The sequence below is a fragment of the Pelophylax lessonae genome, assembly GCF_965119305.1.
Source record: "Pelophylax lessonae genome assembly, chromosome: 10".
NCBI lineage: Eukaryota > Metazoa > Chordata > Amphibia > Anura > Ranidae > Pelophylax > Pelophylax lessonae.
The window spans coordinates 3,480,802-3,497,794 of record NC_138777.1 but is presented as its reverse complement, the minus strand read 5'-3'; the positions used below and the strand labels follow the sequence as shown (position 1 = coordinate 3,497,794).

General features: G+C 45.6%; 1 protein-coding gene across 1 annotated transcript; it reads left to right on the top strand.

Annotated features, from left to right (window-relative positions):
- Window positions 1-11,588: 11,588 nt before the first annotated feature.
- Window positions 11,589-13,238, top strand: LOC309565485 (E3 ubiquitin/ISG15 ligase TRIM25-like; the record flags this gene model as incomplete). Its single annotated transcript, XM_082270454.1, has 1 exon — window positions 11,589-13,238. The coding sequence occupies one exon, from the start codon at window positions 11,589-11,591 to the stop codon at window positions 13,236-13,238; it is 1,650 nt and encodes a 549-aa protein (XP_082126580.1).
- Between the last annotated feature and the right edge of the window lie 3,755 nt (window positions 13,239-16,993).

Sequence of the window (16,993 nt, the reverse complement as noted above, 5' to 3'; positions counted from 1 at the left end):
ACAGCACTGCAGGCTTCCCTTTCCTATATAATAATAGCTAATTGTAAAAAATTAATAATAAACGTAAAAAAAAAAAAAATTGTAAAATAAAATAATTGTAAACATTTTTAACATTTAACCACTTAAGCCCCGTAGGATTTGGCTGCTCAAAGACCAGGGCCTATTTTGCGATTCGGCACTGCGTGACTTTAACAGACAATTGCACGGTCATGGGACGCTGTACCCAAATGAAATTGATGTCCTTTTTTTCCCACAAACAGAGCTTTTTATTGGTGGTATTTGGTAACCTGTGCAGTTTTTACTTTTTGCGCTATAAACAAAAAAAGAGCGACAGTTTTGAAAAAATAACAATATTTTTCACATTTTTTATATGAAATTCTCAAAAAAAATTTAAAAATCTAAATTTTTTGACATTTTAGGCCAATTTGTTTTCTGCTACATATTTTTGGTAAAAAAAATTGGAATAAGCGGATTTTGATTGGTTTGCGCAAAAGTTATCGCGTCTACTAACTATGGGAAAGATTTATGTCATTTTTATTGTTTTTTTTTTAACTAGTAATGGCGGCGATCTGTGATTTTTTTTTTTTTTTGCGGGACTGCGACATTGCGGCGGACAGATCGGACCCCTGACTGACATTTTTGACACTTTTGGGGTTACCAGTGACATTACTACAGTAATCAGTGCTATAAATATGCACTGTCACTGTAAATATGACACTGGCAGGGAAGGGGTTAACTTTATTAGTGATCAAGGGGTTAAGTGTGTCCCTGTTTCTAACTGTCAAGGGGCGTGGCTTGTGATGTAACCACAGAGACCTACGATCCTACATAGCAGGATCCTATGATCTCTGCACTTACATCAGGGAGAATGACAGGCGGCTTTGTTTACATCAGCCGCCTGCCTTTCTCCCTCTCCAGCGGGAGATCGCTAGTGACCGGCGGACATCGGAGCAGCTGGTCACTTGGGCAGTGATGTCAGGGAACGAGTGGGGGGGGGAGCGCGCCTCCGGCGGCACGCGCTCGCCCCCTAGAGGCTCGTGGGCGAGCGAGGTACCGGTAAGTCGCTTTGCCCAGGAGCGCCAGTATATGTACTTGCGGCGGTGGGCAAGTGGTTAAAAAAAAATTATAAAACAATTAAAAGGGATAATTTACACGAGTTCTCTGTTACATTTGTGTCCACTAATAATGATTTTAGTGTATTTTTAGTGAAAATATTGTCTTTATTTATTCGGGGCGATCCCTGCCAGGTAGGCTGCACGAAGCCCCATGATTTCTAACAGCAAGTCCTGGGTGTGAATACTTATGTACATGGGATTTTTTCCTTTTTTATTTTTAATAAATTTGCAAATATTTCAAACAAACTTCCTTCACGTTGTCATTATGGGGGATTGTTTGTAGAATTTTGAGGAAAAGAATGAATTTAATCCATGTTGGAATAAGAATGTAACATAACAAAATGTGGAAAAAGTGAAGCGCTGTGAATATTTTCCGGATGCTCTGTAGTTTTAGGAACGCGGGTGACGGGTCAGACCCATGTGGACAGCAGAGTGCCGGGCCGGTGTTAGTTCTCGGGTCTTGTGGTTTGCCCGCTGTGACCCTTCTTACCTCGCACACCGTCCACTTTTTGAGCAATTGAGTTAAAATATCGGTTATGAGATAATGGTCACCGAATGTTTTCCCGCATATTATTATTATTTATTATTAAGTTGCTCATTTTACATCCCGAAAGAGAAAGAAATGTGTTTTGTTACATTGTAGGGATTAGCGGGTAATAGCACTGGGGGGGGATTTTCTTTTCATGTTTTACTCTTCTATGTAGAAATAAAAGGTGGATGGTGGGGGCTAATGGATGCCAGCTGCAGGGCTACATCAATAATATAATGGGGGGTCCAATCCGACGCAACGCCCCTAATCTGCACTCTATAGAAATACACCTCCCCCCCCCTCCTTGGGGGGGCCGCGGATGGGAATAATACAATCTGCCCCCATAACAGATGTCCGGCGTGACAATAATTCACTTTCTAGCCCGGCCGGCGCGTTTTTGAATACTTTTGCACTTAATGGAAACATTCGGAATCAGCTGGAGGAAGAGATTAAAGGAGAAATTACAGTTCTGCCAGAAAACGTTCTATGAATGGCGCTGCCAGCGGCCGCAGAAAATAATCGTTATTACTTTGTTACCATTAAAGAAGCGGCAAGATTGCGGAGGAGGCGGAGCTAACACTCAGTCATCGATGGGGAAGTTTTTCTCAAGACCTGAAATTGTATCAAAATAATGTTTCTTGTTTATCACTTAACCACTTCAGCTCCGGAAGCTTTATCCCCCCCTCATAGGTGTGTGCAGCCTTTTGCATCAGGGTTTGCACCTCAAACACACGCGTGTGTGTGTGTAACAGTATCTCACAAAAGTAAGTACACCCCTCACATTTTATTCTATCTTTTCATGTGACAACACTGAAGAAATGACACTTTGCTACAATGTAAAGTAGTGAGTGTACAGCTTGTATAACAGTGTAAATTTACTGTCCCCTCAAAATAACTCAACACACAGCCATTAATGTCTAAACCGCTGGCAACAAAAGTCAGTACATCCCTAAGTGACAATGTCCAAATTGAGCCCAATTAGCCATTTTCCCTCCCAAGTGTCATGTGACAACACTGAAGAAATGACACTTTGCTACAATGTAAAGTAGTGAGTGTACAGCTTGTATAAGGCCCTTTTCACACGGGCTTTCCAATCCGGTCCCTGTCAGTTTTTCAGGCGGACCGGATTGGATGCTCCATGCACCCCTATGGAGCAGCGGATGTCAGTAGAGACCTCTCTTTCTCCGCTGACACCCGCTGCTATCCAATCCGATCCTGTCTGTGAAATCTGGACATGGGATCTGGAGGATGGGATTGGATAAGATCGGATGAAAACGGACAGGCGGTCCATTCCCATCCGATCTCCCATAGAGGAGAGCAGGGATCTGACAGCTCCATCTCTGCACACAGAGCTGTCATCCGCCTGCTCAGCTAAATGGACTCCCACGGGGCGGTGCGCCCATGTGAAAGAAGCCTAACAGTGTAAATTTGCTGTCCCCTCAAAATAACTCAACACACAGCCATTAATGTCTAAACCGCTGGCAACAAAAGTGAGTACACCCCTAAGTGACAATGTCCAAATTGGGCCCAAAGTGTGAATATTTTGTGTGGCCACCATTATTTTCCAGCACTGCCTTAACCCTCTTGGGCATGGAGTTCACCAGAGCTTCACAGGTTGTCACTGGAGTCCTCTTCCCCTCCTCCATGATGACATCACAGAGCTGGTGGATGTTAGAGACCTTGCGCTCCTTCACCTTCTGTTTGAGGATTCCCCACAGATGCTCAATAGGGTTTAGGTCTGGAGACATGCTTGGCCAGTCCATCACCTTTACCCTCAGCTTCTTTAGCAAGGCAGTGGTCATCTTGGAGGTGTTTGGGGTCGTTATGTTGGAATACTGCCCTGCGGCCCAGTCTCTGAAGGGAGGGGATCATGCTCTGCTTCAGTATGTCACAGTACATGTTGGCATTCATGGTTCCCTCAATGAACTGTAGCTCCCCAGTGCCGGCAGCACTCATGCAGCTCCAGACCATGACACTCCCACCACCATGCCTGACTGTAGGAAGACACACTTGTCTTTGTACTCCTCACCTGGTTGCCGCCACACACGCCTGACACCATCTGACACCAAATAAGTTTATCTTGGTCTCATCAGAGCACAGGAGATGGTTCCAGTAATCCATGTCCTTAGTCTGCTTGTCTTCAGCAAACTGTTTGTGGGCTTTCTTGTCCATCATCTTTAGAAGAGACTTCCTTCTGGGACGACAGCCATGCAAACCATTCCCCATTAGGGGGCTTCGGTGAAGTATCAGGGGTTTATACAGGGGAATCTGCACCACACAGGCAGGGCCGGACTGGCCAACCGGGATAGCGGGAATTTCCCGGGGGGCCGTCGGCCCTGGGGCCGCTTTGAGATGGGGCCGATTTGAGATAGGGACGGACGGCCGCTGCCCGGCCGCTGCCGGCCCGCTGCACTCAAGCGCCGCCGCCGGATTCTTTTCAAATTCCTACACCAGCCGCTGTGAGCGGCATGACGTCATATCCGGCGGACAGCTGCGCGGCGGCGGATCTCCTCTCCTGCATGACGGGCCGCGCCATCCATCTCTCCCTTTCCTCCCACACGGACAGCAGCCGGCAGCGGGAGGTCGTCTGAGACACACAAGTGAGCGAAGCAGAGCCTGCCCTATGTTGCCCTGTTCAGCCAGGTAAGAGTAAACTGGCTGGGGGGGGGGGGGGGGAGTCAGCATTGTATTAGGGCCCCTAATACAATGAGATGAACAAAATGGTGGCCAAAGGTCTCCCACCACTGGTGTCCACTGATCCATGTCTCAAGAGGTCCCCCAGTGGCCAGCAAAATGGTCCCCGTCTCAAGCCAGCTTTCAGCACCTGCAGCAGCTGGTGATGACTGCAATACTAGATCACATTATAGCTGAAACCAGGGAAGACTGGCTAGCCGGGAACACTCTGACTTTTCTCCCACTGTAGCAATAGCACATATGGCATATGGTCTTTCAGAGGCGGTTCACACTTATGCAAGTGCGGGAAGGTTGCGAATTCGCAGCCTGTTCCCGCATTGCAAACGCACCCCCGGCAGTTCACACTGCTATATGCGATACGCTGGGGGTGTCAATGTAATCTTAACGACACCCCCAGTTTGATCGCATATTGCAGTGCGATCTTGCAGTTCGCACAGGATCAGATCGCATAAGTGTGAACCGCTGTGCGATCCGATCCTGATGCGGCTGCAAAAAAGGGTCCTGTGCGTGTTTGCTGCGGGTGCAGTGCGAATTTAGCCATACAAAGTGTATGGCTAAACTCGCACCACACAGCCGATCCCATGTAATGAAGGAGCAGTGCGCTCCGATATTACATGCGATCGCCGCAGCCGTATCAGTGTGAACCGGCTCTCGTGGCTGCGGCGTTCGCATGTAATATCGGAGCGCACTGCTCCTTCATTACATGGGATCGGCTGTGTGGTGCGAGTTTAGCCATACACTTTGTATGGCTAAATTCGCACTGCACCCTCAGCAAAGACGCACAGGGACCCTTTTTTGCAGCCGCATCAGGATCGGATCGCACAGCGGTTCACACTTATGCGATCTGATCCTGTGCGAACTGCAAGATCGCACTGCAATATGCGATCAAACTGGGGGTGTCGTTAAGATTACATTGACACCCCCAGCGTATCGCATATAGCAGTGTGAACTGCCGGGGGTGCGTTTGCAATGCGGGAACAGGCTGCGAATTCGCAACCTTCCCGCATCGCATAAGTGTGAACCGGGGCTCAAAGAAAACATTGCCTTGGGGCTTCCAATGCAACAGAAATTTGTAAAATACTTTGTAGCAAGTGTGCCCTGGGTTTACCAGCATGTATCCCAGGCCACAGCAAAGTCCCGGGATCAGCAGCAACTTTTTGTCTCTCCCCTAGGTGCCACATTCCTAAATCAACTCCAATGGCAGCCCTGGGCCCTATACACAGGCTGCTGGCTGTCAGTCCTGTATTAGGGCCCCTTATACAATGCTTATCCGCCCCCCTCCCCCTTAATACAATGCTGTTCCCCCTGGCCCCCTCCCCCTAATACAATGTTGACCCCCCCCTAAATTTAGGGGGAGGGGGATCAGCATTGTATTAGGGGGAGGGGTGGGGGTTCAGCATTTTATTAGGGGGGGGCCAGCATTGTATTAGGGGGATGGGGGGGATTAGCCTTGCATTAGGGCCCCTAATAAAATGCTGATCCACCCCCTCCCCCTAATACAATGCTGTTCCCCCTGGCCCCCTCCCCCTAATACAATGCTGATCCCCCCCCCAAATTTAGGGAAAGGGGGGATCAGCATTGTATTAGGGGGAGGGGGCTAGGGGGAACAGAATTGTATTAGGGGGAGGGGGGATCAGCATTGTAGTAGGGGGATGGGGGGATTAGCCTTGTATTAGGGGGAGAGGGCCGGGGGGGTCAGCATTTTATTAGGGGAGGGGGGTCAGCATTGTATTAGGAGGAGGGGGCTGGGGGGGGAACTGCATTGTATTAGGAGGAGGGGGGATCAGATTTGTATTAGGGCCCCTGATACAATGCCGATCCCCCTCCCCTAATACAATGCTGACCCCCCCCCCTAATACAATGCTGTTCCCCCAACCCCCTCCCCTAATACAATGCTGACCCCCCCCTAATACAATGCTGTTCCCCCGACCCCTCCCCTAATACAATGCTGACCCCCCCCTAATACAATGCTGTTCCCCCGACCCCCTCCCCCTAATACAATGCTGACCCCCCCCAAACAGCTTTGTATTAGGGAAAGGGGGCCGGGGTGGGGGGGAACAGGCATTGTATTAGGGGCAGGGGGAGTGGGAGTCAACATTGTATTAGGGTGGGGGGGACAGCATTGTATCAGGGGGAACTGTAACTCTAAACTGGTAACCTTTAGAAATTTTTAAAGTGTTGCCGATGGGGATTTTTAGGTACCAATGTTTGTCGCCATTCCACGAGCTTGTACAATTTTGAAGCATGAAATGTTGGGAATCTTTTTATTTGGCGTAACATTATCTTTCACATTATGGAAAATAATTAGGCTAACTTTACTGTTTTCTTATTTTTTTAATTTAAAAAAAAAGTGAATTTTTTCCAAAAAAAATTGCGTTTGTGAGACCGCTGCACAAATTCAGTGTGATAAATATTGCAACAATCGCCATTTTATTCTCTAGGGTCTCTGCTAAAAGAAAATCTATAATGTTTGGGGGTTCTAAGTAATTTTGAAGCCAAAAAAAAAAAAAAAAAGATTTGAAATTGTAAACAACGTGTTGGAAAAAGGGCCAGTCCAGAAGTGGTTAAATTATGTTTCATATATGAATACTTGATGACGTTGTGCTGGTATGACGACGCAATGCTACGGGGCTGGTATGTAATTTTTTCCAGGGCTGGTTTTCATACCCAGTCCGGCCCTGCACACAGGGTGATCAGGGTGTGCCCAGGCATAACAGAGTGAACAAGGCAGACCGCCGTTCTGTCACAGAGGAAGAGAGAGATCTTGTTTTTCAGCTAAGCAGGAACACAGATCTCTCTTTTCCTCTAGTCGCAGGGATTTGCAAACTGTGGCCCCTCCAGATGCTGCAGAACTACAAGTCCCATGAGGCATAGCAAGACTCTGACAGCCACAAGCATGACACCTAGAGGCAGAGGCATGATGGAACTTGTAGTTTTGCAAAAGCTGGAGGGCCACAGTTTGCATATCCCCCCCCACAGTTAGAAAGCACTCCCTAGGAACACATTTAACCCTTTGATCGCCCCTAATGTTAACCCCTTCCCTGCCAGTGTCAATTATACAGTAACAATGCATATTTTTTAGCACTGATCGCTGTATTTTTGTCAATGGTGTCAGATAAGTGTCAGATTTGTCCGCCGCAATGTCGCAGTCCCGCTAAAAATCGCAGATCGCCGCCAATACTAGTAAAATGTAATTAATAAAAATGACATAAATCTTTCCCCTAGTTTCTAGACGCGATAACTTTTGCACAAACCAATCAATATACGCTTTTTGGGATTTTTTTTTTACCAAAATTATGTAGCAGAAAACAAATTGGCCTAAAATGATGATAAAAAATGGGATTTTTACATTTTTTTTATTGGGAATATTATATAGCAGAATGTAAAAAATATTGTTTTTTTTTTTGTTTTGTTTTTTTTCAGAATTGTCGATCTTTTTTTGTTTACAGCGCAAAAAATAAAAATGTATTTATTTAGGTACAGCGTCTCACGATCGCGCAATTGTCAGTTAACCCCTTCAGCTCCAGAAGGTTTAATTAATGACCAGGCCATTTTTGGTGTGAACTGGCCATAAAAAAAACATCCAATAAAAAAAAAAAAAAAAATTTTCATCATTTTAGGCCAATTTGTATTCTGCTACATATTTAAAAAATAAAAAAAAATCCCAATAAGTGTATATTGATTGGTTTGCGCAAGTTATCACGTCTACAAACTAGGGGATTTTTTATGGAATTTTTTTTTAATAGCAATGGCGGCGATCTGCGATTTTTAGCGGGACTGCGACATTGCGGGGGACAGATCGGACCCCTAACTGACATTTTTGACACTTTTGGGGGGACCAGTGACATTACTACAGTAATCAGTGCTAAAAATATGCACTGTCACTGTACTAATGACACTGGCAGGGAAGGGGTTAACAGCAGGGGCGATCAAAGGATTAAATGTGTTCCTAGGGGGTGTTCTCTAACTGATAGGGGGAGGGGCTTGTGAAATCAACACAGAGACCTGTGTTCCTAAATAGGAGGAGCTCTGTGCTGATTCCAGAAAGAACAATTGTGTGCGGTGTTTACAACATCCGACCGCCGTTCTCTCTTCACGGGGAGCGATCGCGGGTGCCGGCCCCGTGGATCGGCTTCCCCGCTGGTGAGTGGGCACGTGCCCTCAGGATCGCTCCCGCAGGGAAGGGGTTAACACCAGGGGGGATCAAAGGGGGTAAATGTGTCCCTAGGGGGTGTTTTCTAACTTTGTGGGGGAGGGGCTTGCACTGGGGCAACACAGAGATCCATGTTCCTCCATCTTGCCCTCTCATAGACCGCCGCTCTGCCTCTCCTAAGAACGATCGCACAGCGCAGGCGAATATTGGACCCGCTGATTGGCTTCCTCTGTGTCCAATCACAGCGGGGGGGGCGGGTCACTGGCGGCAGCCCCAGACCTGAAGAAATAAATGGCGTACAGGTACGTCATTTTGCGCCCTGCAGCAATGAATGTACAGGGGGGGGGGGGGGGGCGGTCCTTAGGTGGTAATCAATAACCTCTTTGGCGGCTGGGATTAGGATATTGGACGTAATTTCGTTTTAAAAGGTTTTTTTTTTATTATTTTTGAACCCGCGGCTTTCATCGCGGCGGCGTTCATATACAGGCATCCAGAAAAACGCGTTTCTACCCACAATTCTGCAAATGCATTAAAAGACGCGGCTCACTCGCGGTTCCATTATTTATTCATGGCTCTCCAAATGCGTTTTGTGGAGTTTTTACGCATTTTTTAATGTGTTTTGTCGCATGGAAAGTGCACAAGAAATGCCCGTGACGAAACGCGCTGGGCTCACTGGTGTGTGAGTTTTTTTTCGGAACAGGCGAATCCAAAAAGACGATATAAAAACTGCTCAAAAAGGTGCTAAAAACACGGCGCTGCGGCATTGCTAAGAGTGAAGAGCGCCTAAAAGGACCCCGGTGATCCCGCCACCGAGGTCGTTATTCAGGCACTTCCTGTCACGGGGTGACAACGCTCTATCAATGTGTCCAAACTGAGCTCCTGTGTTGTCACCCCGTCACACGTGCTTCTGATACAGAATAAAGCTGGCCGTACACAGAGCGAGTCACGGAACACTTTCCATTCTCTCATTGGATGCACATGGAGAGGCAGGGTGATGACATCACAAGCTCCTCCCCCTACAATGAAAGAATGCTTTCCATTCACTGAGAAAATACATTTTCTGATTGAGTGATTGACCTCCGAACAGCCGCTCAGCACAGGACCTCTCTGTAGTAGCGGTATAGTAGCAAAGCAGTAGTGGAGGTGTAGTAGCAGTGGTGCAGTAACTACGTAATATTGGTGTGGTACCGATTTAGTAGTGATGTTGTAGGGATGTAGTAGCAGTATAGTAGTGGTGTAGTAACAATGTAGCAGTGATGTAGTAGAGATGCCTATCACAGTGATTTCCAGCTCCCACAGGGGATCTCACAGGTATGGTATATACATAGTTACATACTAGTGGACATTACTGTAGTAGCAGTATAGTAATGGTGTAGTAGCAGTGTAGTAGTGGTGTAGGATAATTGTAGTAGTGGTGTTGTAATGATGTAGTAGTGTTGTAGTAATGGTGTAGTAGCAGTATAGTAGTGGTGTAGTAGCAATGTAGTAATGGTGTAGTAGCAGTGTAGTAGTGGTGTAGGATAATTGTAGTAGTGGTGTTGTAACGATGTAGTAGTGTTGTAGTAATGGTGTAGTAGTGGTGTAGTAACAATGTAGTAGTGGTGTAGTAGAAGGGTAGTCGTGGTGTAGTAGTGGTGTAGTAGCAGCGTAGTAGTGATTTCCAGCTCCCACAGGGGATCTCACAGGTATGGTATATACATAGTTACATACTAGTGGACATTACTGTAGTAGCAGTATAGTAATGGTGTAGTAGCAGTGTAGTAGTGGTGTAGTAACAATGTAGTAGTGGTGTAGTAGAAGGGTAGTCGTGGTGTAGTAGCAGCGTAGTAGTGATTTCCAGCTCCCACAGGGGATCTCACAGGTATGGTATATACATAGTTACATACTAGTGGACATTACTGTAGTAGCAGTATTGTAATGGTGTATTAGTAGTGTAGTAGGATAATTGTAGTAGTGGTGTTGTAACGTTGTAGTAGTGTTGTAGTAATGGTGTAGTAGCAGTGTAGTAGTGGTGTAGTAACAATGTAGTAGTGGTGTAGTAGAAGGGTAGTCGTGGTGTAGTAATGATGCAGTAGTGGTGTAGTAGCAGCATAGTAGTGATTTCCAGCTCCCACAGGGGATCCCATAGGTATGGTATATACATTGTTACATACTAGTGGACATTACTGTAGTAGCAGTATAGTAATGGTGTAGTAGCAGTGTAGTAGTGGTGTAGGATAATTGTAGTAGTGGTGTTGTAACGATGTAGTAGTGTTGTAGTAATGGTGTAGTAACAATGTAGTAGTGGTGTAGTAGAAGGGTAGTGGTGGTGTAGTAGTGGTGTAGTAGCAGCGTAGTAGTGGTGTAGTAACAATGTAGTAGTGGTGTAGTAGAAGGGTAGTCATGGTGTAGTAATGATGCAGTAGTGGTGTAGTAGCAGCATAGTAGTGATTTCCAGCTTCCACAGGGAATCTCACAGGTATGGTATATACATAGTTACATACTAGTGGACATTACTGTAGTAGCAGTATAGTAATGGTGTAGTAGCAGTGTAGTAGTGGTGCAGGATAATTATAGTAGTGGTGTTGTAACAATGTAGTAGTGTTGTAGTAATGGTGTAGTAACAATGTAGTAGTGGTGTAGTAGAAGGGTAGTGGTGGTGTAGTAGTGGTGTAGTAGTGGTGTAGTAGCAGCGTAGTAGTGATTTCCAGCTCCCACAGGGGATCTCACAGGTATGGTATATACATAGTTACATTGGTCCTAGCTGTAACAATGTAGAAAATATCCATTCCTGGAATTGATCTTTGAATTATAAATGAAATATAAGAAAGGTACAGCCAGGCGCTCAGGAGATGAAGGCGCACACACAGAACCGCACGTCTGGCAGACAATAGAGGGATTTTGAGGCAGGTGGAAACAAAGGGGAAGCCTGAGCCTTGTGTGTAACTAGTAATTGCTAAGGTTCCTGGCTCTCCGGGGACGGGAATAATATCCGTATTCTGGTCCCTGGCCGCCCCCGGCACACAATTATAGACTAGCAGACAGAGTGCTGTAATCTGAGCCGGGGACTCCGGTTCTCCTCCTCATTCTCGCTTTCACTTTCATTTTTCCCCCAACAATGGCGTTAGCCGACACCAGCGATGACCTGAACTGCTCCATCTGTCTGAACATTTACACCGATCCGGTGAACCTGAGATGCGGTCACAGCTACTGCCGGGAATGCATAGAAAAGGCTTTGGATGAACAGATGGGCTCTGGAGTTTACAAGTGTCCTCGGTGCAGAAAAGAGTTCCCGGAGCGTCCGGCTCTGCATCCCAACCTGGATCTTCGGAACATCGCCGACAGAGTGCGGTCCCAAGCCACTCAGAAGGAAAGCGGGATCTACTGCACCTACTGCATCCACACCCTCGTCCCGGCTGTCAAGTCCTGTCTCCTCTGTGAAGCCTCTTTGTGCGACAATCACCTGAGCGTCCACATCAAGTCACCGGAACACGTGCTGACCGAACCCACCAGGTGCCTGAGGAACGGCAAATGCCCCATCCACAATAAAATCCTGGAGTTTTACTGCATCGAGGACTCAGCCTGCGTCTGTGTGACCTGCCGGCTGGATGGGGACCACATAGGGCACAGAGTGGAGACCCTGGCAGAAGCCTCCGAGAAGAAGCTGGACAAGCTGAGGCAAGTTCAGGAGAGGTTGACCATGCAGAGGGTGCAGACGGAGAAGAGGGTCCACAAACTGCAGGAGCACAGCAGAAGAGTCCGAGAGGCGGCTGCCGGTTTGATGGTCAGGGTCACCGCCCTGTTCAGGGAAATCAGGAGGCAGCTCCAGGATCTGGAGAAGAGAGTCCTGAGCGAGATCTCCAGACAGGAGGAGAAGGTCTCACTCTCGGTCTCTCATCTGATTGAAAAGTTGGACGTCAAGAAGAACGAGCTGTGCGCTAAGATCTTCTACATTGACGAGATGTGCAACATGGGGGACCCCGTGACCGTCCTACAGGAAAAGGACACCGCTGACTTCTGTCCTTCAAGGGAGGAAGAAAACAAAGAACGGGAGATGGATAACGTAGGTGACCTGGATGAAGACCTGATTTCGCTGACCATTAGGAAAGGGTTATCCAATGCATTATCTGCTACGGGAATTTTACGCACTGGGGTGTCCGATACGCTGGCAGGCCCAGGGACCAGTATTAACCTGAAAGAGATTGGTCGATTGACCCCGGCCAATTCTCACGCAGCTTCAGACCTTTTACTGGATGAGAACACGGCTGGTAACCAAATGAGTATTTCCGAGGATATGAAGACCATTTACTGGACAATGAGACCGCTGAACCGGCCCAATACGCCACACAGATTTCAGTACAACCAAGTTTTAAGCGTCAGAGGGTTTTTGGTGGGCCGCCATTACTGGGACGTGGAGAGCAGTAGAACCGGAGACTGGAGGATAGGGGTGGCGTACGCCAGCATGCTCAGGAGAGGCGACGCCTCCTTCATTGGATATAATAAGGAATCTTGGTGCTTGCGCAGGTGTAATAACACATACTCAGTCTGGCATGACAATAAGAGCCTCACGTTACCCCCGCAACCCTCCAGCAACACTCTGCGGGTGCATCTGGAGTATGAAGATGGGCAGCTGGCCTTTTACGAGCTGGGCGATCGGATCAGACACCTGTACACCTTCACCGCCAAATTCAGCGAGCCCCTCCATGCCGCGTTTTACGTTTCGGAGGATTTGGATAGGAAGGGTTGCCGTCTGAGAATTATAACGTAGAGGGAAGATATACTGCTGGTCTGATATTCATAAGAAGAATTTAATGCAGAACTGAATTCTGAATACTCCGAAATTGGAGGTTCAAGATTGTGCATGCAAATCTGTCATCTTACCCGCATTTTATGTTATCTGTATGCCACATTTCCAAGTCTATTCACTCAGGTGTCCTCGGTATCAGTGGGAGATGATGAACGGGGCCTACCGTCCAAAGCAGGGGTCTCCAAACTTTCTAAGCAAAGGGCCACTTTACTGTCCTTCAGGCTTGGGGGCGGGGGGGCACACTGTGGCCATTGGGAGTAGAAAATGTCCCAGCTTTGGTGCCCCACTATTGGTTATAATGGAAGGAATAGTGCCCTATTGGTGATATCAGTGAGAAGAATAGTGCCTCATTGATGGTGTCAGTGGGGGGAAGGGAATGGTGCTCTATCATTGGTGCCAGTTGGTGGAATAGCTCCCATTGGTGATATCAATGAGAAGAATAGTGCCCTATTGATGGTGTCAGTAGGGAGAATTATGCTCCATCATTGGTGCCAGTTGGTGGAATAGCGCCCCATTGGTGATATCAATGAGAAGAATAGTGCCCCATTGATGGTGTCAGTAGAGGGAATGGTGCTCCATCCATCATTGGTGCCAGTTAGTGTAATAGTGCCTCATTAGGTATATCATTGAGAAGAATAGTGCCCCATTGATGGTGTCAGTAGGGGGAATGGTGCTCCATCATTGGTGCCCATTGGTGGAATAGCACCCTATTAATGATATCAATGAGAAGAATAGTGCCCTATTGATGGTGTCAGTAGGGGGAATGGTGCTCCTTCATTGGGGCCAGTTGGTGTAATAGTGCCCCATTGGTGATATCATTGAGAAGAATAGTGCCCCATTGATGATGTCAGTAGGGGGAATGGTGCTCCATCCATCATTGGTGCCAGTTGGTGGAATAGCCCCCCCTTGGTGATATCAATGAGGAGAATAGTGCCCCATTGATGGTGTCAGTAGGGGGAATGGTGCTCCATCATTGGTGCCAGTTGGTGGAATAGCGCCCCATTGGTTATATCAATGAGAATAGTGCCCCATTGATGGTATCAGTAGGTGGAAGGGAATGGTGCTCCATCATTGAGGCCAGTTGGTGGAATAGGACCCCATTGGTGATATCAATGAGAAGAATAGTGCCCCATTGATGGTTTCAGTAGGGGGAATGGTGCTCCATCCATCATTGGTGCCAGTTGGTGGAATAGCGTCCCATTGGTTATATCAATGAGAAGAATAGCGCCCCATTAATGGTGTCAGTAGGGCGAATGGTGCTCCATCATTGATGCCGGTTGGACTATACATGAGATACGGGACTATACATGAGATACGGGACTATACATGAGATACGGGGGACTATACATGAGATACGGGGGACTATACATGAGATACGGAAATATACGTGAGATACAGGACTATACATGAGATACGGGGGACTATACATGAGATACGGGGGACTATACATGAGATACGAGACTATACGTGAGATACAGGACTATACGTGAGATACGGGGGACTATACGTTAAATACGGGGGACTATACGTGAGATACGGGACTATACGTGAGATACGGGACTATACATGAGATATGGGACTATACGTGAGATACGGGACTATACATGGGATACGGGGGACTATACGTGAGATACAAGACTATACATGAGATACAGGGGACTATACATGAGATACGGGACTATACATGAGATATGGGACTATACATGAAATACAGGGGACTATACGTGAGATACGGGACTATACGTGAGATACGGGACTAAACGTGAGATACGGGACTATAGGTGAGATATGGGACTATACATGAGATACGGGACTATACATGAGATACGGGACTATACATGAGATATTGGACTATACATGAGATACGGGATGATTGTCAGAATATCCATCAATTGGTTGTATTTTCATTGTGGTTTTTGGTATTTTATTGATGTGGATTTTCTATATGGTCCCTTATGGTTCATCAAGGGTTAATATGTTAAAAATTATATTTTTTCTTTTTTTTTTTTTGTATATTATGTAAAATAAAAAGATCTTCCTAAGATTCATTAAGGGTTAATAGTTTATTATAAATAATTAAATATATTTACTTTTTTTATGGATAAAAATATATTTTTTTATGCAAATCTTGTCCAGTCCTCCACAGTCTTCCCCACCCCGAGGTCTTTTTAGGGTTAATATGCAATTTTTAATATTTATTTATATTTATAATAATAATATCTTTTTATATAAGTGTTTTATTGTGCATTTAGTAATAAAGTTTTCTCTGTAATGACATTTTTATGGGTGATATTATGGATATAAAATATCGCTGTGGTAGTTTGTACAGCGAGAATTGTTCTGGTTTTACTGAACTTTTTGGACTATTTATTATGTATTATTTTTTATTATTATTATTACTACAGAGTATGTGATGTTTTTTACACTTGCACACTATATTACCAAAAGTATTGGGACGCCGGCCTTTACACACACACATGAACTTTAATGGCATCCCAGTCTTAGTCCGTAGGGTTCAATATTGAGTTGGCTCCGCCCTTTGCAGCTATAACAGCTTCAACTCTTCTGGGAAGGCTGTCCACGAGGTTTAGGAGTGTCTATGGGAATGTTTCACCATTCTTCCAGAAGTGCATTTGTGGGGTCAGGCACTGATGTTTTATATATATATATTTTTTTTTTACATTGTTTGCTGAAGTACATAAACCTATTGGAAACCAAGTGGAATGCTGAATCTTGTATTACTCACAAATGTCCACAAGGTGGCGCTATCATACAGCTCTGTTTTGCAGAACAGCCCAAACTTCATGTTCAGGGTTTTGCCATTTGGAAAATCAGAAGTGGATTTCTAGGAGAACATTTCCAGTAAGATAACTTTTTGAACAGGAAAGAATTCAGCAGTTATAATATGTGAAATGTTATCAGAATTCTTTCCATATTTGATTCATGTTACCATGTTTAGGTGTAGACATTTGCGGAACATTTGAAGTTTATGTGATAACTTTAAAGTGGTCTAAAGCCTCAAGGCTTTGTACCTTAACCACTTCAGCTCTGGAGAGTTTACCCCCCCTTCATGACCCAGCATTAGTTTTTATTTTTTATTTTTTTGTTGCCATATGGCACTGCGTTACTTTAACTGACAATTGTGCAGTCGTGCGACGCTGTACACAAATAAAATGTTTGTCCTATTTCTCCCACAAATAGATCTTTTTTTTGGTGGTATTTGATCACCTCTGCAGTCTTTATTTTTTGCGCTCTAAACAAAAAAAGAGCGCAATTCTGAAAAAACAATATTTTTTACTTTCTGCTATAAAACATTCCCCAAAAAAAAAAAAATTAAAAATCAAATTTTTTCCTCATTTTAGCCCAATTTGTATTCTGCTACATATTTTTGGTAAAAAAAAAATTCCAGTAAGGGTATTTTGATTGGTTTCTGTAAAAGTTATCGCGTCTACAAACTACGGGAAAGATTTATGTCATTTTCAATTATTTATTTTTTTACTACTAATGGCGGTGATCTGCGATTTTTTAGCTGGACTGCGACATTGCGGCAGACAGATCGGACCTCTAACTGACATTTTTGACACTTACTACAGTAATCAGTGCTAAAAAAGATGCACTGTCACTGTACTAATGACACTGGCAGGGAAGGGGTTAACACCAAAGGGTGTGCTTTCTAACTGTGTGTGAGAGGGGCTTCTATTGGGGAAAGACAGAGA